The sequence below is a fragment of the Mus pahari genome, chromosome 7 (genome assembly GCF_900095145.1).
Source record: "Mus pahari chromosome 7, PAHARI_EIJ_v1.1, whole genome shotgun sequence".
In the NCBI taxonomy this organism is placed as follows: domain Eukaryota; kingdom Metazoa; phylum Chordata; class Mammalia; order Rodentia; family Muridae; genus Mus; species Mus pahari.
The window spans coordinates 95,002,426-95,024,006 of NC_034596.1; the positions used below are offsets into that span (position 1 = coordinate 95,002,426).

A 21,581-nucleotide genomic window follows, 5' to 3' on the forward strand; every position below is an offset into this window, starting at 1 on the left:
TTGTGTGGAAAGGGGAAGAGGCAGAGAAGGAGGGGCAGAGAAGGGAGGAAGAGGAAGATGAGGAGGAAGAAAAGAGAAGGAAGGAGGAGGAAGAAGAAGAAAAAAAGGAGGAGGAGGAGGAGGAGGAGGAGGAGGAGGAGGAGGAATGGGGACTAGAGAGCCAAGTCTAACATCCTGAGTTCAATTCCGGGGATCCATGGAGAGGTAGAAGAAGAAAGACAGCCCTGCAGAGTTGCCCCTTACCTCGCTTGGATACTATGGCACATGCATGGATGGCCCCAATAAATAACATTTAAATTATACTTATGGACAGGCTACTTTGAGACTTCCCATATAAAGTTCCAAGAGTGGTTGTATTGGTGAAAGGCTGCAATAAGACAGACAGTATGGGATAAACATTCATTCATCTTTACACTACAGAAGATCCCTCATTTACAATGGTAAAACTTAGAATTAAAACCAATACTCTAGATTGTGAATATCTTTTCCAAGTTTACTACTAATGTAGAAGGGACTCCCTCAAAATGTTTGGGTGGCTTTTGGTCATCCATGCAAGCACATCACCCATGTGTGCACCCAGGTTTTTGTGTTGGATGATTTCTCTCTAACTGTAAGGTAATCTAAGTGCTCTCAGGCTAAGAAAGCTATGACTCTTGGCTCACTGAGTCTACTAAACGCATTTTCAGCTAACACTACTTTCTACTTATGCAGGGTGTGATGGCTAAATTTACTGTCAATTTCACTAAATTTAAGACCACCTAGGAGACACACCTCTAGAGACATGTATGAGGGCATTTAACAGAGGTGTGAAACTACTCTACCAAATTTTCCAGAGGAAGAAAGGCCTCCCCTGAACGGGAAGCACTACCTTATAGTCTGGATCCTAAACCAAATAATAAAAAAGGGAAGAGGAAATGGTCGGCAGAAGACCAGCATTTGCTTCTCTCTCCCCAACCTGATTCTCTGAGACATGAACAAGTGTCCCCAGCCACAGCCACAAGCTGCTCCTGTCACCAAGCCTGCCCCACCATGGGGGACTGGGTCTCCTTAGACTGTGAGCCAGAATAAATCTTTTCCCTCATAAACTGATTCTTGTCAGGTATGCGGTTACAGCAATAAAAGCAGTGACTAATAGAAGGGGTTTATCAGGACATAATACCATTGTTGGGGGGGAAAGCACCCATATAGTCTTAAATCATTTGATTTTTACTACTATGTGCATTCACTTGCCATACAAAACATTATATTTTTCTATTTGTCTGTATGTGCACACAGCACAGCACACACATGAAGGCAAAGGGACTGTTCCTTGGACTTAGCTTTCTCCTTCCACCATGTATGTCCTGGGTGTAAATCCAGATTATCAAGCCTGGCAACTGTTTTCACTCAGTTTGAATGGAGAAAAGGTGACTTGTATTATAGTGTGCCCTGAATCTTGAGTGGCTGCTCTTGGCCACCCACTGAGGCGTTCACTTGACTTCAATTACCCTCTAAGAGTCTAGTGGAAAGTAACCCTTCATTCCTGAGGACACACCCTCCCCCACCCCCCACCCCCACCCCTACCCCACTCCTTAGGCCATTAGCCTCTCTCACACACATGCTCCACACCCCCAGCATCTTCCTGAGGCCATGGTCATTATTCTTACCTAAAAGTCTGGATACACTGGGATTCCCTACCTTTCTATTGACTCAATCCCAGAGTGGTGGTTTGAATCAAAATGGCCCCATGGGCTCACAGGGAGTGGCACTGTTAGGAGGTGTGGTCTTGTTGGAGTACACATGGTTTTGATGGAGGAAATGTGTCACTAGGGGCAGGCTTTAAGATCTCAAATATTGAAGCCAGGTTTAATATGGCATTCTCTTCCTGCTGCCTGCCCATCTGGATACAGAACTCTCAGCTCCTTCTCCAGCATGTCTGCCTGCCATGCTTCTCACCATGATGACAATGGACTGAACCTCTGAAACTGTAAGTCAGCCTCAATTAAATGTTTGCCTTTATAAGAGTTGCTATGGTCAGTGTCTCTTCACAGCAACAGAACACTGACTAAGACTACCAGTACCCTTTAAGATACACTTCGGGGCTTCCCCCAGCTCCCCCAGCTAATCCTTACAGACTGTATAGCCTCTTGGCACTACCATTTAGTCAGGGTCTGCCAGCTTCCAACTGCTACTATGACTGAGAGGATGACGTATCTGCCCTCAGAGAGCTCACACCCCAGTTAGGGAAGACAGGTAAATCAGAAAGGGCCACGGAATGCTGGAGTACAGAGAATTAAGGTGAGGAGACAGTGACTTGTGTCTTCCTCAGACTGGGTGGTCTCCGCCAGGCAGAGACTCTCCAAGGATAGGGTTCTTGAGATAGTGACAACAGAGTCAGGAAGTCAAAGATCTGTGGGAAGGGCATTCCAGAGAGGGGAGGTGTCAGGTGGCATGGTCTAGGACCCGTGAGAAAGCTGTGCCCTTGGACACGCTCAGTGCAAAAGTCTTGGAGGTGTGTGACCAGTGGATGACACGCTCTGACTTGAGTTTCTGAAAGCTCCCTACATCTGCTGTGTGGCAAGTGGACTCAGTGAGAGGAGAGAACAGGACTAGATTATCCCAGTACTCCATCAAGAGCAGATAGCAACTCAGACAAGAGAGAGGGAAGAAAGTGGGAACATAACCCAGAGGCAAACCAAACCAGGCGTGCTCCTGGACTGTGCTAGGAATATGGCCACAGCAGTTCTGCACCACAATCTTGGGAAGGTGTGGATGCATTTTATGTGTCACTGCACATGTGACAATGTGAAGGACCTGGAGGTCCGTATTCAGGAGATGTGGCTACAGAGCAGAGATGGGAGGCTACACTGTCACTCTAAAGACGGAGAAGAGGGTGCTGGCCTTTTGTCTACATTCCAAGCAGTCACTTCACCTGCCTGCCGTCTTACCTGTACACAGTAGTGCGTGTGATTACATCATGGCCCAAATAAAAGGCAGAGACCCCCAACCCCTCGCCCTTTCTTCTTCTTCGTCCCCACTTCTTCCTCTTCTCTCCCCTGCTCCCCTCAATAAACCCTCTTCTCATGGAGCTGTACTAGCCTGGTGTGATCTGTCCGGATACGAGTCGCCTTCTAACACAACAGAGGGTAGGAACCACACAACACACACAAGCTACAGAACCCACGCCCATCTGTGGAGTGCCACTTAATTGACCCTGGAATTAACACCTGAGTGACCTGAGTGACCACTTTCTGACTCTTCACCTCCATAATGCCAAGAGGATACAACTGTGGGATACTTTGCTACAGCAGCCACTAGAAGCTCTGATACACGGCCTGTGGAAAGAGAGGGATCAAAGACAAATCCACTGCAGACCTCACCGTGGGCAGGGGCACCAGAGCACCATTTACAGAAGTAGAAGCATGAGGCCAAGTTCAACCTGCAGTGACATTCGGTTTCCAAATCGAGTCCAACTCAAACCTAAAAGACACTGAGGGGAAAGGTCTAGGAAGAAAAATCAGGGCATGTCTGCTACAGAAACCAAAATGAGAATTATGGGGAAAATATTTGGGGGAGAAGTCTGAGCAGGAAACCAGCAGGTGTGGTCCGCTGCTTCTGGGAAGTGACCAAAGGCTTTAAGTGAGGTAAGCCTGCAGGCCCGGCCATTACACTGAACAATATGGCGCCATCACCACAGCGTGACCTTGACTACAGGTGAGGTCTCTGTGGAAGTAGAGGGCACTGAGGTCGTCAGTCCAATCTGCAGGAAGGCAAGTCACTGCTGGAGAATGGAGCAGAGAGCAGGGGCACTGACTGCAGTGTTGCAGCTAAGACAATGTTGCCTTGAGGGCAGGCATGGCACCAGTGTGCTGAGGGCACAAGCAGAGAGGTAGAGAGAATGGCAGAGCAGCACAGGCCTACGCTGCAGGGACTGAGGGGAGAGGCATGAGCAGAGGTCCCGGGCTGTTGCCTTTGAAGGAGCTGGAGTCCACAGCAGTGACAGGAGGGAAGGCTGGCAGACTTCATGGCAGTACCTGATTATGTATGAGGCAAGGTCATGAGGTGAGAGAGGGAGACGTCTGTTTTGGAAGGTGGGAGCATAAACCCACAGAAGAGCAATGGTGCCTGCATCCTGTGAGCAGCACACAGCAGCAAGCCTCGCCTGGTAGGCAGAGAGGGTCAGCTCAGAGGCACCAAGCAGTAAAGGAAGCAGGCCCACATCTCTGCTACAAACCAGGGATTTGTTGTCCACTCCCAGTTATAAAATGTCAGACGAACTGTATCATGAGGCTCTTCCCGAAACGTGAACACTAGCCTATCCCCTCAGTACTCATTCAACCCTGTCACTCCCTGCTCTGACACCAGTGCCTGGCACACAGTAGGTGCTTAGTAAGCATTGCTGAAATCAGTTGATACGCATGTCTCCCCTTCTTGGACAGGAACCAACCAAGCACACTGCTCTCAGGAGACTGTTCCCCAATGCTTTCCCACACGCCGGCCATAACTGCTGACCAACATCCAGACCTTCCTGTTTCTACCTCAGGGCTTCTACGGGTCACCTGAACAACTCCAGCTGCCTCTGTCTAATCTGTGACCTAGTTCACATAGGAGAGTATTTGGAGCTTGTGACTGAAAGCAAAGATGGCAGAAGTCAAAGCCTATGGGGCCCAGGAGATGCTGGTGTAAAGGATCTTCTAAGGAAATCGTGATGGTCAAAGTCCAGGCTCCATGGCAAGCCCTCCTCCCTACTCCACACGGCACGGACATGGGAGAAAGCAGGATTGGAGACAGCAACTTGGGGGAAGACTAGAGAATATGCTGGTCACACGCTCAGCTATACACTCATACACATGTGCACACTCTCAGTTATACACTACATCTTCACTCATACCCTCAGACTTATACACTCATACACTCAGTGTACACTCACAGTCACTCACACATGTATACACACATACTCACACTCAGTTATGTACTCTCATACATATACCCACACTCATACCCACACATATTCAGTGTCATCATGTCTTACAGACTTACCCCATACTTGCTCACACTTACTTTCTAACATACGCCCTCATGCACATGCTCACACACACATTCACTGTCACATATTCACCCTGTACTTGCTCATATTTCCTTTCTACTACACATATTCACACACCACATGATTGTGAATACATACTTCCGCTGGAGAAACCCAACCCAAGAAACGAAAGATAACCTGTAAGCCAGTTGCTTAGAGTTGATCTAGCCTGTCTCCAGAGCTCTGGGGACAGGAAGCAACCACAGGCCAGAGGGTGTTATCAGGCTAGCCCAGAGTCTAGGAAACGGCCTTCTCGGGAAGCCAGCTCCACATACACAAGTCAGACCCACCCAGAGAGAGCTGACAGGATCTCCCAGAGGAGTCAAAGCCCATGTCGGGTCCATCCGCAAGGACCATGACCTGTGAGGAGCCAGGGACCCTGAGTCCTGGTACAAAGGACACTCGTGTAGAGAGAAGGAACTGAAGGACCATGGCCTGTGAGGAGCCAGGGACCCTGAGTCCTGGTACAAAGGACACTCGTGTAGAGGGAAGGAACTGTGGAAAGGGGCTAGGCCTGATGAACTGTCCATTCCTAGTAAAACTTCAGTGCCAGGACAATGGGCAGAGGCAGGCAGAGGACTCCATGGGCAGTTGCATAGCTTCTCAGAGACCCTATTCCCAGGATTCTGGGCCCAAGATTTAGTAGAGTCAACTCCTTCAGCCTGGGCCAAGGAGAAAAAGTTGCAATTGCTGCAGGCCATGGGCTAGGCTTGCCCCGCAGAAGGTCCCTTGTCAACTGGCCACTCCTGGGAACTAGGGAGCTTGAGGGATCTACAAGGGCCAGGGAGGAACAGCATGTCCAGAGAGCCAGGCCTCCCAGGACAGAGTAAGCAGTCTGAAGGCAGGCAGAACTAAGGGCTAAAGAGGGCAGTAGAGCTACCCAGAGCTACCCCTGTGTTCCTGGGAAAGACTCCGGGGATACCCACAAGAGCCCTGGGGAGGAAAGGGCTTGGGTGTTCACTGTCCCTAACAGCATCAACCAGCCAGAATATAGACAGAGACCCAGGTAAGCAAGTCAGGGAAGTCACCCAACACAGACAGTCCTGCATTTGGACCGGGTCTCAGGCTCCCTCCTGTCGGCTGCCACGGCCCTCATCCCACTTCCACACCCAGCCCTGACCTGAGCAGCCTCTAGGCCATCTCCATACTCTATGTCTAGAGTGAGTAGGTCTCAGTTGGCACTCTGTGGCCTCAGGGCAATGGGTGGTCCTCAGCAGAGATTCAGTGTTTGAAGAGTAAATGAGTCTGTAAAGTCCTCAAGGGTGGCTTGTTCACTAACCACGTGCCACTGGGGACCTGACACTATTATTAGGCTCAGGGTACACAAATCATTGACTGTGTACCCGCTGTGTGCCTAGCACTAGTGCTTGGGATATGGCAATGAACAAACCCAACCAAAAGGTCCAGCTCGAGGACCTGACAGGCTAGTGGGAACATTTATCTGCATTCCCACTACACAGACAACTCCCGGCCCTCCTATGCTGGTTTCACAGTGTTGACTCAGTGGCTAGAAGAGGAGAGATGTGGAGTCTGCCAGCCAAGGCTAGGAACCTTAGTTCTGTGAGTCAGCTGACACATTTGTCCTCAGCTCTGGGCCGCTGTCACATGTGGCACCACATGAAACCCCTGTCACATTTGCTGTCACTGCTGTTACCGTCCTCATACTTCCTGTTCCCTTGGCCCCTCTAAAGAGCCAGGCATCTGGACCCCAACTCTTTCGGTAGTGGTTTGAGTGAGAATGGCACCCACAGACCCCTATTCTGTAAGCCCAGCTGAGGGAGTGTGTGGAAGGATTAGGAGGTATGTCTCTGGGTGGTCAGGCCCAGGGTCCCCCTCTTTCTGCCTGCTGCCTGTGGATTGGGATGTAAAGCTCTCACCTACTGCTCCAGCACCATGCCTGCCATAATGATGACCTCACCATCTGAAACTGTAGGCAAGCCACCAATTAAATGCTTTCTCTGATCAGAGCTGTCTTGGTCATGGTGGCTCTTCACAGCCATGGGACACTGACTGAGGCACCTTCCTTCCCCACACCATGCTCCTCACTCCCCTGCTGGTGGTTCTGCTCCTCACCCCTGAAGAATCGAGGCATAGCTTGCCTCCCACCCCTGACACCAGGCAGGGCAATGAAGCCACTGCTGTCCCTGCACCGGAGCGCCTTCCCCTTGGTAAAATGCTTCCCCCACCAACAGCTGCCCTTCTTGCCAGATCTGGTAAGCAAACCTCAGGGGTAGGCTGTTTGTTACTGGTGCACCAAGGTGTACCTGAGAACACGCTTGGGGCTTTCAGTGCTAAACACAGACTTCGTCCATGAAGGCAACGTCCTTTGAATGAGAAGTGTCCCCTCAGGCTCATGTGTTTAAACACTGTTCTCAGTCGGTAGAAATGTTTGGGAAGGTGGTGAGACCTTTAGGAGGTGGAGCCTCAATACAGGAAGTAGGTCACTGGGGGTGGGGTGTGTGTGCTTGAGGCTTTACTGCCCAAACAGGCTTGCTCACTCTCAGCTTACGAGTGCTCCTGCGAAGTGCTCCTGCGATGTGAGGAGTTGTGTCCCGCTCCTGCCACCATGCCTTCTGCAGCGTGGTGGGCCGCACCCTCAAATGGTGAGCGGAGAATGACGCCTTTTCCCTTAAGCTGGAGTCTCTTAATCACAGCAACAGAAAAGTGACTAAGGCAGCCTGTCAGCTCCCTACCGTCCGTCATCCTGCTGGAAATCTTCGCTGTGTTTGCCAGGCCTACCCATTGCCACCTGTGTCCAGCCTGGCCTCAGCTCGCCAGCCATCCACCACAGCCTGGGTGGTGTATGACACTGTCGCTGTCCCCCAGGCTGCAGGGTCTCACCTGGCACAGAGGTTAAGAGCCGTGCTTCCATGTGCTAGACAGTTGCCCTGGCAGTTAAGAGCACTTGATGCTCTTGCAGTGGACCTGGATTCAATTCCCAGCACCCCCATAGCAGCTCACAACTGTTTCTATCTGAAGTCCCAGGGAGTCCAAAGAGTTCTCACATTTACAGGCACCAGGCACACATGTGGTGGCACATATACATGCAGGCAAAGCACTCATACCCATAAAATAATAAAGTAAATACCCCCCTACCTCCTGCTTTAAAAAAGAGAGTCGAGTTTTCTGACTCCAACAGCATCTCCTAACGCAGATGCTCATCCAGGTGCAGAAATCTGAGTCCTTAACCTGAACTATAAAAGTTGCTGGGGTGACTTACTCGTCCTATTTTTCTGGTGTCCCTCTGCCACCATGGTGGTGCTTTGTCTACCGTGGTGCTCTGCATACAGTAGGTGCTCACTAATGACTGATTTCAAAGCAAGGGCCTAGCAGCTGCCAGTTCAAGCCACAAAGTTCTGCTTAAAAATGCAGAGTTTGAGCCTCTGCCTTAGCCAAAAAGATCACCACATGTCAAGAGACTCCTCCAGGACTTGTCTGAAAATCTGTAATGCCCAGAGCCCGTCTCACACCATGACTCGGCTGGGTACCCTGGGCACTACCTGGGGGCTGGTTAAGAATGCAGATCCTTCCGAGACTTGCTGCACAGGATCTCCAGGAGTGGAGCTTGGTAACCTAGACTCTAAATGAGCTGTCTTAGGGATTCTGTAATCCAACTGGTCAGAAAAACCAGAGTGATCAAAGGATAAGAAAACTAGTCACAAGGAAGCTAGACTCCACCTCAGTGAGCTCCTCTGGGCCTTCTCATACCCGAATGGGAAGTACTGTGACCCTTGGCCTCACTTGGTTGCTGGGATTCCCCAGAATTCATGGAGACATTCACACCCAGTATCTGACACAGAGGAGAAGCCTAAAAAACGCTATCCAGTGTCTTTCCCTCTTGACTCTGTTTTAACAGCTGCAATTCAGGAAAACTAGCTTTGGGCTCACAAGAGGACCTTGGTGGGAGGGGCAGTGTATGAAGCTGCTGAACTGGTGGACCTCTAAAAGAAGCCAAAAGATCTCCTTTGGGTGGTTCTGGCACCTTCTCCTCTGGCCCACCTACTATGCAGGGAGAGGCAAGCCCAAGGGTGGCAGGCATGTGACTCCTGCACTAGGTTTTTTTCGTGGCTGTGGCTTTCCTCCATATTTTCCAAGGCACTGTTTATCCTTGTCCTGGTGGTTGAGGGAGCATACGAAAACCTCCTTCTTCTTCCTGGGCTTCTCAATAGGAACACATCGGCTGCCTGCAGCACTCCACTGTCTGCCAGGCATGAGGTCACCCAGAGGGAGAGGAATCCTGCTATTCGAGGCCAATAGAAAGGAAGAGCAAAGGCAACTCCAAAGTGGCCGGACCAGGCTGGCCAGGGCAGCCTTGGGCAGAGGACTTGCCGAACCGCCTTCCACAGTAAGTCATCAGCAAACACCTGACTCAGTGTGGGCACGAGAGGAACACATGGTCTCACACGACAGGAAGCCCGGGGACAAGCTGCTCCAGGCACCAGCCGCCAGCACCTTAGCAACCCCGTGTTTCTCATCTCTGTGCTGCTATCCTCCACGGCTTGGGCCCACCGGGGGCCAGGACCCATTATGGGTACAAGACAGCAACAGCTCTGGGCCTCGAAGGCACGAACAGCTTATTCCAGGCAAGAAAAGTGCTTCTTCTTCCCTTCTAAGCGTGGACTGGGGAACTTCATCAAGAGGAAATCTTTCCCAGAAGCCCTTGCACCAAGTAAATACCCACGGCTAGAGCAGGCATGTGCTTACACGTCCGCCAATCATCGGTGGGGCAGCAAAGCCTCAGAAGCAATCGTAGGTTTGAGGCTGGAATCACAAGTAGGGACCCAGCCACAGCCAAGCGCTCAGCACACGGATAGGCTGGCAGCAAAAGGAGAACGGCAAAGGAGGGTGGGGAAGCCCTCACTTCCAAGGCCAGAGGGCCGCAGCCTTACTCTGCGGTCTGCTCTACCTGCTCAGAGAACTGGATGCATAAGCTTAGCCACGGGCCAAGGCAATACCACACCCCACCAGTGAGCTGTGAGCCCAAGTCCGCAATTTGAGGCCACAGAAATCAATGTCCCTCAGCCCTAAAAGTTAGCCACTTGGTGAGGAAAAAAGAAAGGTGGTGTGGAAAGAGCAAGAGCCTCGCACAGGGAGCGGGAGGGAACCACCACCATCAGCAAGACAAAATGGCTGGTCCACGGTAGCACTCTCTCTGACCAGGCGCTGGGCGAAGCACTTAGATCGCCCTACAGCTTCCCCGCACTTCTAGGTTATAGTACATTAGCAGTAACTTCTGAAATCAAGAACTCTGTAAAAGGCAAAAGCTTGTTACTTACGTAGTGTGTGTGTGTGTGTGTGTGTGTGTGTGTGTGTGTGTGTGTGTGTGTGTATGCATGCACACTTGGCCATGAAGATGCCCTCACACATGTATGAGCATCTGGAAGCAGAAGCTGGCATGGGGGACTCCATAATCACTCTTCACAGAGGTTCTCACTAAATACAGAGCTCATCTTTTTGGCTAAACTGGTGAGCCATCAAAACCTGGAACCAACCTGCCTCTGCTCCCAGGATGGGGGTGGGGGTGGGGTTCCTGATGCATGCTGCCACCCCCAGCATCTTTGATTGGGTACCAGGGGTTGGCACTCACAGCCTTGCGCACACTCGTAAGCAGATACTTTCCCATTGAGCCATCTCCCCTGGCCCCCAAAGTTGTTCTTCACTGTTACTCACTTGAGTAAGAGGACCTGAGATGAACTGGCACCTGCTCACAGCGTTGCCATCCCTTTGCAATGACGACTCATGCAGTCTGCTCCCCGACCTGAGTATGTATCCTGAGAATCAGGACACATACTGTATTCTAAATTAACCTTTGTTTAGGAATGCATGGCTCCGAGAGCTTCAGAAGGACTTTCCGCGTGCCGCTGCTTTACACTCGTTTCTGAAGGTCCTCTCACCCGAGCAGTCAGCAGCTCATCGTTAGGGCTGGGGTTCCAACCCACTATGCCTGCTTCCTTCAAAGGAAATCTTAGGGGAAAGTTCAATGGCTCCAGTAAATGAGGCCTGCCCCATCCCCAAGAGAGGTTCCCAGCACAGTTTGAAAACTGGCATCTGACACGCTCTCTAAGGTCTCACGTGGTCCAGATTGTCATGGCTGCACTTCCTGTGAAGGAAGGACAGTGGGGGGAACGAGGACCAGAGGCTGACAGATGGACAGTCTGACCTTCAGGGAAGATTCCATGAACAGCATGAGCAAAAGAAGGACCATAAGTCAGGGGCCAGGAATCAAAGCCAGCCCAGGGATGAGGAAAGGACACTGCTCCCAGGTGACAGGAGGATGTGCCCCCAAGAACTGCTGGACCAAGCCAATCAATGTCAGGAGTCCTTCCCTTCTCCAGCTCAGAGCCTCAAAGTTCCCCCAGGTCTGAGGCCACAGTGAGGGCAAGGCAGGCCCAGCCCCAGTGTCGGCCATAAGAAGTCAGAAAGCCTCGCTTAGTGCCAGCAATCCAAAGATAAGGACACATTCTGAACCACAAAGCATGAGCTTAAGAGGACAAGAAGACCAAGCAGAATGCTGGCCTGGGAGCACCGATAAAGGGGGGCAATTTGTCTACCAGAGGTTTGTTTAGTGCGTCAGGAATGTCTTAAGAGGTTAGTCCTAAACAGCAAGGCCACTTTCTGACAACACTCAGCCTTTCCCAAGAAGCCCTCAGGCCACCAATGACTGCCTCGCTTGAGAAGGCTGCAGAGGCTTCAAGATACCAGGAGTCTAGACAGGAAAGCCATGCAGCCATTCATGCCTGTCCTTCAAACAGCATAGGGGCCAGCCACAGGCAAAACAAGGACCTCTCCCATAGCAATCAATAGATTTTGAGACCAAACTCTAGCCCCCCTTCCCCAACAAAAGAACTGTTTCCCCACCAACCCATCACCACCAGTTGGTTAAAATACCTTACCTGAAGTCTCACTAAGTCAGATTGGCTGAGATCCCTAATGGGAAAACTGCCATGCGGGGCCTCACAGCTCCAAGTGAGCTCTGGTGCACAGCTGCCTGAGGATATGAACTGGCTGAGAAGTTAAGGAGAAGCGTCATGATTTCACAAAGGTTGCCCAGGACTCATGAATGGCTAGCTCTCGCCACAGTCGTGGATCAGGCCTTGGTCAAGTACCAGCTCAGACACACCTTTTCCATGACTCTCATTCTCTTTCCCCAGCCAGGTCAACAGCCAGGGCCACACAAAGCCTTTGGGAAGAAGGAATACACTCTCTCGCCACATAGTGAGGTTCACAGGTATCAATCCTCCCAGACAATCCTCCTTAAAGGAGCAGATGGTATCTTACCAATGGAAAGACGGGCTCAGGGAGGTTACTCAGTTGGCTCTAGATCACTCAGTCAGTTCCAGGGACAGTAGCCTAGGTGGACTACAATTCACACACAGTGAACCTTGCCATTAAGAACTTGAAGGGGGACATTCTGGGAAGTCAGGATATCACAGAAATGTTCTTTGGAGTACCCTGTGGGTCAACCAGAAGTTGATGTGTAACTGACTCTCCTAGGATCCTTCTGTTCTTCAACCTTAGCCTGGTCATCCCAGGTTTCCCTGTACCCAACACCCTGTCCTTCCTAATATGCAGATCGTGCATGGGTGGGGTGGGCTAAGAAACATAGTCCTCACAGTCTAGGTAAAGCTTAAACAGGTAGCAAGAGCCTAGGCTTCGTAGAGATTCCCCACTGCTTCTACATAAGAGATTATCCGCTTGCTGTAGAGCCAGCTGGCACAGAGCCAGCTATTACTACCAGGTTTTGATTTTTTTTTATTTTTTAAAGACTTGGAATGAGGGACTGGAGATGTATGTAGCTCATGGAACAGATGTTGTAAACCCTGTCTTACCAATGGGAAGACAGGCTCAAGAGAGGTTGACCAGTTGGTTCAATGTCATTCAGCCAGCTCCGGGAGCAGTCTGGATATTGGGAGAATGTTTGCCTACCAATGCTCAAGGCCCTGAGCTCCATCCCTGGTAAAGCATGCCAATGCCTGTAATCTCAGCACTCTTAGAAGTGGAGGCAAGGTATCTATCTGGAGTTCAAGGTCATCCTCAGCTCGCAGTGAGTGTGAGGCAAGGCCAGCCTGGGACACATCAAACTATGTAAAGAGAACTGTCTCTAAAACAATGGCTGAGATGGTGCACACCACTGGGTGTGAGGCGTTACACTGCTAGGCGGGTTTTCTCCTAACCTGGCCATCTGATCTTCTCGAACTCACCCATCTCTTGGCAAAATGTCCAGCCCCTTTATCTCCAGGGTCAGGATGGGGCTTTGATTCTCAGTGTTCACAGCTTAGAGTCCCTAGTGGGGACCCAGCACATCTGTCCCAGAAGAAGCTGTCCCTGCTAAGCAGAAACAGAACCAGCGATCATTGCTCTCACCCACCCTGGCTCTTGTCGCAGGCAGCGAAATGCTAAAGCCACAACAGTAGCCCATAAGGCCCTCGTGCTCCGTGTCCACCCAAGCCCCTGTCCTGAAGCCCCCTCTCTAGAACTCACTCCTTTAGCTTCTCAGGTTTCATCTCCCATTCAGACTTCTCAGTAGGGCTCCCCAAGCCCCTGGAGTCACCCTAGCTCACTATTTAAAATCAGCAGTCCCTGCAGCTCCCCACCCAACCTTTCCCTTTACTCTCTGATAGCACTGGCCACCATCACACCCTCCTTGTTATGCAGGGATCACACCTATTGACCTCCCTGGCCCTTTCCCACCAAAAGGTGGGCTTCACAGAGCTGGGTAGAGCATCGTGTTTGCCTGTGTTCACTAGTATAGCCTCCTGTAGCTCACAGTGGGTATTCAACATTTGTAGAATTGATGGGATGAATGAGTAAAGAAAGAAAAAGAAAGATTGGCCTGCTGCTAAGGTGTCAGGCTCTGTGGCTGCTGAAAGAAGTCTTCAGAAACTTTAACCTTTTTTTTTTTCCTTGACACAGGGTCTCCTACAGCCCCATCGACCTCAAACTGATTAGCCAAGGGTGACCTTGGCCTCTTACCCCGCTTTCTGAGTGTCTGTGATTACAGATATGCCACCACACCCAGTCTGCACACACTACTAAGGATCAAACCCAGGACTTTTTAATTCACTGTGGAACTGTCGGCCTCGGCCTCTGGAGCTGAGATTAGGTGTGTGTCACCAAGTCCATCCTGCCCTCTTTTAATCTTCATAATTCCTGCAAGGTACTCCCTTCTCTAGAAGCAAACCCCCATGGTCTCACTATGCAGCCCTGACTGGACAGGGCTAGAATGACAGGAGTACAGGTGTGTCTTCTGAGTTGTGTGGCAACTGAGGCTCCACCAAGGTCACAGAGGCAGAGGGAGTGGCGGTAGCAGGTTCAGGCCCCTGGGTACTGGCTGCAAGAACTGCACTGGTGGCCTGCAGCTGCCTTCAGAAGAGCTTAGTATGACAAGCTAGGCATTAACTAGTTTTCCTTGCTTTAAGCAAAGGTTTAAGCAGTGTGCCACCTGCCTAATACCCGTGCTAGCAAATACATGGGGACTGAAGGGTAGCCAGGGCCCCAAAGCCAAGAAGAGGTCCCACTCCCAGCCCCAGGAAGGTCCCCTCGGCCAGGGGAAGACCCCCCCCTCAAAGGTTTTTCTGCACCTGAGTAGCTACACCGTTCTGGGTTGGTTTCACCCCTTTCTCTGCTTCCTTACCGCCTCTCTGAGCAGCCTCTTGGACCTTTTCAAGGCTTAGATGAATGTCCTTTCCCCATCAATGGCTGCTGCTCACCATGTGAGGCTCTGGGAGAAAACTATCTCCCATGACTTCTCTGAAGCTAACTCACACGCAGACCCAGGGCCACACAGTGTTCCGCTCATCACCACTACCCTGCCCCACCCCACACCCTATTCAAAGCTGCAGATGAGGCCACAGGTTCTGGGGAAAGAGTTAAGCTCAGAAAGGCCTTGAAAATGGGTCCATGAATGAAAAAAGAGGGGTCCATGTACCCACTCGTTCCAGGGACCAGCAGCTTGAGCCAGTCTCTTCTCCCTTTCTGTCCACTATCTCAACCACATCAATGTCTGCTTTCCTTCTCCCTGACGACTTTCATAGGTGTGCCTCACTGCTCCTCTCGGAGGAAGTAAGTGCAAGACAGCAGGGGCCTGGCCAGCACCTGGCCCAGGAGGGCACTGCACACACCACTGAAGGAAAGCAGACAGCAGAGTAGCAGGTGGAGGATGCTCACAACCACACCCAATGCTAACTAACATCCACCTGCACGGGAGGGATGGAAGTGACCCAAGAAACTCAGGTATGCAACTTCAACAAGAAGCAGGAAAACGCAGGAAGGAGAAGCCACAAAAGCAGGCAAGGTCAGGTTGCCTTTGGGGTCCTGAGGACACAGCACCTTCCCTCCGATGCTAACTTAGACATCTACCCAAAGCAAGGTACTGTGGCTGACAGTGTGCAAAACCAAAATCTGGCCCTCTCTGCATGGTGACATTTGCCTATGGTCCGAAACTTGGGAGGCAAGGCAGGAGGCGGGAGACTTTGAGGCTAGCCTAAGCTATAAGGTAAGTTTGAAAGATAAATAGAAAAAACCTGGTTTTTGTTTTGTTTTTTAAGTTTTCATCTCCAGGGGCTATTTCCATAAAATCACAAACAGCCACCAACCTTCAAGAGGCTATGTGATGTCCCTGTCCCTTTCTGGGTAGTGCGAGGTGAAAAGAGTATACATGTCCTTCCTTGAATGAGCAGTGTCAGTCCTTCATTCATTCCCTCTGTGATCCGTCTGCCCCACGCCTGCTCAGACAGCCTTGGGAAGCCAGAGGTGAAGGAGGACAAAATCCTCTGCCCTCTGCCCAGGCTCCAAGTGCCAGCCTGTGGTTTTGGCGCGTATGAAAAGACAAGCAAATATTAACCATCCTTGCTTCCAAAACAAATAAGGCCACGTGGAGTCTCGCTCTGGAATGTAATTTTGGCTGCAGTTTTGGTTTGATGGGTCAGAAGAACCAATTCAGCAAATGGGGTCATTGGCCAAGTTCAGCCACCAGGTTTCCCAAGTCAGATCCTGGTTCCTGGGCGCACCAGGCCCCTCATCCAATCAGCTCCATTTCTCTCATTGTTAATCACATTCTCACCTTTCTGCCTGGTAACCTTCTCCCAGACTCCCTGACTCAGTTTCCCTTGGACTCTCCACCCTATCCTCTCTGGGTCTGCAGATTTGACACTCAAATGTCTTGACCTCAAGACACAAACCCCAACCTGCCAATGCCACCCCTGGCACCCTCTAAGTCTGAGCTTCCTCCTGGGGCCCTTGATTACCATATGTTCACAACATCCCCATTCACAGGACCCCTAAGCACACCACGCACACACTCCGGTGGCCCCCAGATGCCCACAGGTATGTCCCGGGGGGCGCCATACACACACAAACGCGCGCGCGCACACACACAAGCTCCAACTTCTTGGAAGCCCGGGGCTGGCCTCTGGTTTCTGGGGTCGGTGAGCCTCTCCAGCCTGCACGTCAGGACTCCAGGGCTCCGACAGACACAGCCCGGCCGCCCAGCCGCACGCCGCGTGACCGGAGGACCCCGCGTTCCCCAAGGGCCTGGCCCGCGCACACCGCGCGGCCTGCGCCTCGCCGCCCGGCCGCGCCCCTGCTCGCGCCCGGAGCCTCAGGCCTAGCCCCGGAGGCCGCGGCGGTCCCGCAAGCCCCGGTGCGCCCGCGCGTACCGTTGGCGATGAGCTTGGCCGACAGCTGCTTGACGAGCTCGGGGATCCGCTCCCATTGGCACTCGGAGCGGCAGCGCTCGATCTCCGTCTCCAGCCGCGAGCCCGCCTTCCTGGTCGCCATGGCCGCCCTGGCCGGCCCGGCGCGCGCCCGCAGGCCCCGCAGGCCCCGCCGCCGCCGGGCCCCGCGCCGCCTCCCGCTGCGGCCGCGGGCTCCGGCTCCGGCTCCCGGCTCGGCGGCGTAACGGGAACGCCGGCCGGGGAAGGGGCGGGGAGCGGGCGGCGGCGGGCGCGGCGGGGCCCCGGGCGCCGCGAGGAGCGGCCCCTGCCGGCCAGGGCCGGAGCCGCAGCGGGCCGGGGCGGAGGCCGGACGGCGAGGAGAAGCGCGGGACGGTGCTCAGGAGCCAACCTGGAGCGGTGCGGGGTCAAGCCGGGGCAGCCACCCCGCGGATGCTCTGGGGCTCCAAAGGCCGGGGTGCCTAGTGCGAGGGGGCGTGAAGGGCGAGTCTGCCTCGGCTGGCCCCGCCATCGCAGGTTGCTTGTGCTGGCCTGCGCCCCTCCTCAAGCTCCCCTCTGTCCCAGGTAGCCTCCGTCCCCACCATGCGGCCAGAAGCCATGGAGACTCATCCTCCTCCAGCACCTGCCTTAAATGTGTGTTGGAAGAAAGTGAGGGAGGATGTGTGTGTGTGTGTGTGTGTGTGTGTGTGTGTGTGTGTGTGTGTGTAGCTGCAAGCCCAGATGCCAGCTCCCTTGCCCTCTGAGGAGAATACCAACTCATCAGTGGCGTTTCCAGGTCTTGACCATGTAACTGAGAGCAGGGGCAGGTGTCTAAGCTGAACATGATTTCTCTTGTGTAATTTATTCAGTAACTATAGAGTCAGAGGTCACCTACACAGAGCTGGGTAGTGCTTTTGGGCTGTGGAAACAGAACGAAGTGGGTACAAAGTTTTGCTTTGAAGTGGGTATAAAGTTCACAGCCCATTCATGGAAATGAATTAATTAAGCAAAATAGAGTAGCAAATTAGGTTATGGGTTGGTTAAGGATGGTGTTGAAGTGACAGTTGACAGTCTTAAAGATGAGAGTGGGGGGTGGATATGGGAAGTGGGGAGGGCAGATCATTACAGGCAGAGCAAAGGCCTCCGGTTTACTAGATTTGGTGAGTTAGAAAAGGGCCAGAGTGGTTGGGGTGGAGCGAAGGCAAGGGGCTGAGCAGATGATCTCAGAGAGGAGGGTGGGGGTAGTCCATGCTGGGCCTTCTGGACCATTAGAAGGACTGGCTTTCTTCTTGGTGAGATAGGGGGCCTGCATGTTAGTCAGGCATGCAATGGCAAGGCCTGCAAGTACGGACATGACCAGTATTTGGGAAAGCTGGTCGGGGAATGTGGCTTCAGGGGCAGTGGGGGTGTTGGACTCTGCAATACTGCCTCTGAAGAATGGAGCTGTCATCCGGGCAGTACCCTGTCACCAGGTTCATCCTCTTCGGGTGTGTCTCCTCCAGCTTTCCAAAGCGATCAAGTGCAGGCTTTTCTCTCATGCCCCAGGGATAAAGAAGACCAGACTCACAGTCCTTGGCTGACCAGATCAGCAACTGAAACTCAGTAAGGGCCAAGAGGAAAGGAATGCTTGGGACACGACCAACACCACACTGAGGCGACCCAAGGCCCTCAGAGGTGATGGATGCAGAGCAGATGGGGCTCAGACACTAAGGACAGCCCAAGGACAAGGCAAAACAGAATGCCAGAGGAAATGAGGGTGAAGCCATCGCCTCGGGAGCTGTTATATTGTTACACACGTCCAGATCCAGCTAAGAAGTCTGGAATAAGCTTCAGGCCAAAGGTCACCAAGAAGCCTTGTTCAGCTGACAGTGCCTGTGTGACTGTAGGACTGGCAGTTTCCCTGCACAGTGGCACACAGAATAACAGTGTCATAACATTACTTGGCCTCCATGGCCACCGTGTAAGGCAAAGCATTCCAGTCTGTTTCCTGGACAAGCTGTGTTTTTGAACGTGGGAGATGCCAGGCAGTGGGATTGAGCTCCCCGCCCCCACCGTCTTCTTCCCGTCCTATAATGTGTACCTGTGGAATGCAGCAGTTAGAACTTAATTAGAGGGTAGAGGAGATTAGGCCACCGTCCTAAGAGCTCTGTGCCTCTTGCACACCGCAGTCTAAAATCAGCTATTCCACAACAAACGCATCTGACCTCCTTTGATCTGGTTATGGTTTGAGTGTATGCTCCTAGGTTCCTCTGTGGATAACTTGGACCATAGGATGGAGATACTGAGATGTGGGGGCCTTTAAGAGGGGAGGCCTGATGGAAGGACCTCGGGTCGTGGGTCAAGGGAAGCTGTCCTTGCAAGGGAATTAATGTAGATCTGTGGGTGGGGCCCTAACTTTTGAATGTGAGTTGTTTTAGGAGTGAGCCCTCCCTCTCTAGCTTCCTGTTTCTGGGTGCCATGTTTCCCCATCTAACACTGTATTAGTTACTTTCCATTGCTGTGGTACAGTGCCGTGACCAAGGCCATGGATTTTGACAGAACAAGGGTAAAGGGGCAGGAAAAATGGTGGGATGGGGAAAATGATGTAATTCTATTTTACACCCCCCACACACACACATACACACACAAACAAAACATGACCAAGGTTGACTTACAGAAGGAAGGATGTGGTGGTTTCAATAGGAATGGCCCCCATAGACCCATGTGAGTGAATACTTAGCCCATAGTAGTAGCACTATTAGGAGGTGTGGCCTTGTTGGAGGAAGTGTGTCACCATGGAGGCAGGCTTTTGAGGTCTCATATAGTCAAGCTATGCCTAGTGTGGGTCACAGTCTCCTGCTGCTGCTCACTGATCAAGATGTAGAACACTCAGCTCCTTCTCTGGCACTGTATCTGCCTGCCTGCTGCCATGCTTCCTGCCATGATGACAATGGACTGAACCTCTGAAACTGTAAGCCAACTCCAACTAAATGTTTTCTTTATAAGAGTTGCAGTGATCATGGTGTCTCTTCACAGCAGAAGAACTCTAACTAGGACAAAGGGTTGATTTGGGCTTCCGGCTCCAGAAGGCTGAGAGTCCATGACGGCAGAGCAGAGGCATGAAGACTGAGGCCAGAAGCTGAAGACTCAAATCTTGAAAACACAAACAGTAAGCAGAGGGAATAAACTGGAAATGCCATGAGTCTTTTTTTTTTTTTTAAAGATTTGTTTATTTATTTTATGTATATAAGTACACTATAGCTGTCTTCAGACATACCAGAAGAGGGCATCAGATCCCATTACAGGTGGTTGTGAACCACGATGTGGTTGCTGGGAATTGAACTCAGGACCTCTGGAAGAGCAGTCTGCTCTTAACCACTGAGCCATCACTCCAGCCTGAGTCTTTAAACTCTTAAAGCCTATCTCCAGTGTCATGTCTCCTAAGCATTCCCAAACAGCATCACCAACCAGGGACCAAGTATTCAAATGACCAAGGCTATGGGGGACATGTATCATTAGTCCAAGATATGTATATATATGTATACATATATATGTATATATATGCTCCTATATATGTTATATATATGTATAAATATGTATATATATGCTCCTATTACACATTCTGAGGTCTTCACAAAAGCTGAGCTGATACCAACACTACATTCTTCAGAACTGTGAGATTTTAATAAACTTTTTAAAAAATAATCTTGCCTCCGGTGTTTCATTATAGTAAAGAAAAGTGAACTAACACATGGCTGCATTCCAGGCTTCCACCTTCACTGGAGCTGAGATCAGAGAATTTTCAGATCATCTCCTTGAGTGGCAAAATGTGTGGGTACAGAGGTTGGGAGCAGAGTTTAGAACGTGGTCCACTTAATCTAGCACAGAGAAAGTTCTGGTATTCACTGTGTAGAGCCTGAGAGCTGGGTCCTGCAGTTTTCAAGACCTTTCCCAACTAGGTAATAAATTGTCCATCATTGGTCCTGTGCTGGCCACCACCATATCAGCCCTGAGGAGGCATGAGAGAAAATTCCCATGCGAGAAAGTTCCCGAGATCACCAGCAGGTATGATCAGGAGGAGGGGAAGGAGGAGGTGATTCATGCTAATATAATAGCACTAGCACCAGCATCTCATTCTCTGATCATTCCTTCTGGAATTACAAGTTTGACAAGCCTGTGAAGAATTATCGCCTGGGGCCTGGTAGTGTCAGAAAAAAAAAGCCACATGGAAGTGGGAGGTCAGACCTCAGGCAAGATCTCTAGCAAAGGTTGCCTGGAGCCGTGGAGGCGGGCAGTTCAGAGGCTCAGGGCTAACAAGGTAGTAGACTCCCAAGACCCTCAGAACCTGGAGCCCTAAACCACTAGCTTAGGAGAGAGGTGAGCCAGTGGGAGAGGGTTTTAGTGTGAGGAGATTGGGGGTTAGGCTAGTGTAGAGGGTGCTCCTGGGAAGGAGCGGGTCCTGGTGAGAGCAGGGGTCAGTGTCTCTGTCCTTGCTCCTGCCTGGGTCTGGTAGGCCAGAAAGTTTCAGCAGATTCCCGTGTGTTCCCTCATCCCTTTGTTGAGGGCTTTGCCTCAGGATGATGTCTTCAGGCAGACCTTCCTACCATCCTACCCAAATTCTCCCCACATCCCTGCATGCTTTCCCCTCCATGCCTCACTTGGATTTTGGCAGCTGTTCCAAACTCATTGGTTTGGAATGGATTATTGATCTGCCTTTATTGGAGGGAAGCTGCAGATGGACAGGGTGTGTGTGTGTGTGTGTGTGTGTGTGTGTGTGTGTGTGTGTATCACAGATGTGTCCCCACCCAGGAGAAAACTGCCTAACGGGTAGTAAACTCACAATAAAATGATAAAAAGGTTAGGGATGTAGCTTAGTTGTTGGTGAT

General features: G+C 51.5%; 1 protein-coding gene across 5 annotated transcripts in view; it reads right to left on the minus strand.

The window, feature by feature from the left end:
* Positions 1 to 16,968, minus strand: part of Ttc7b (tetratricopeptide repeat domain 7B) — a 216,906-nt gene extending 199,938 nt beyond the window's left edge. For 3 of the 5 annotated variants that reach the window (XM_029541062.1, XM_029541061.1, XM_029541065.1), the window contains exon 1: positions 16,723 to 16,879. In XM_029541062.1, the coding sequence (XP_029396922.1) occupies positions 16,723 to 16,843 (121 nt within the window). In that variant the 5' untranslated portion in view covers positions 16,844 to 16,879. Of the gene's footprint in view, positions 1 to 16,722 lie in introns of all 5 variants that reach the window. The other 2 variants (XM_021201845.1, XM_021201846.2) reach the window with 2 other exon arrangements.
* Between the last annotated feature and the right edge of the window lie 4,613 nt (positions 16,969 to 21,581).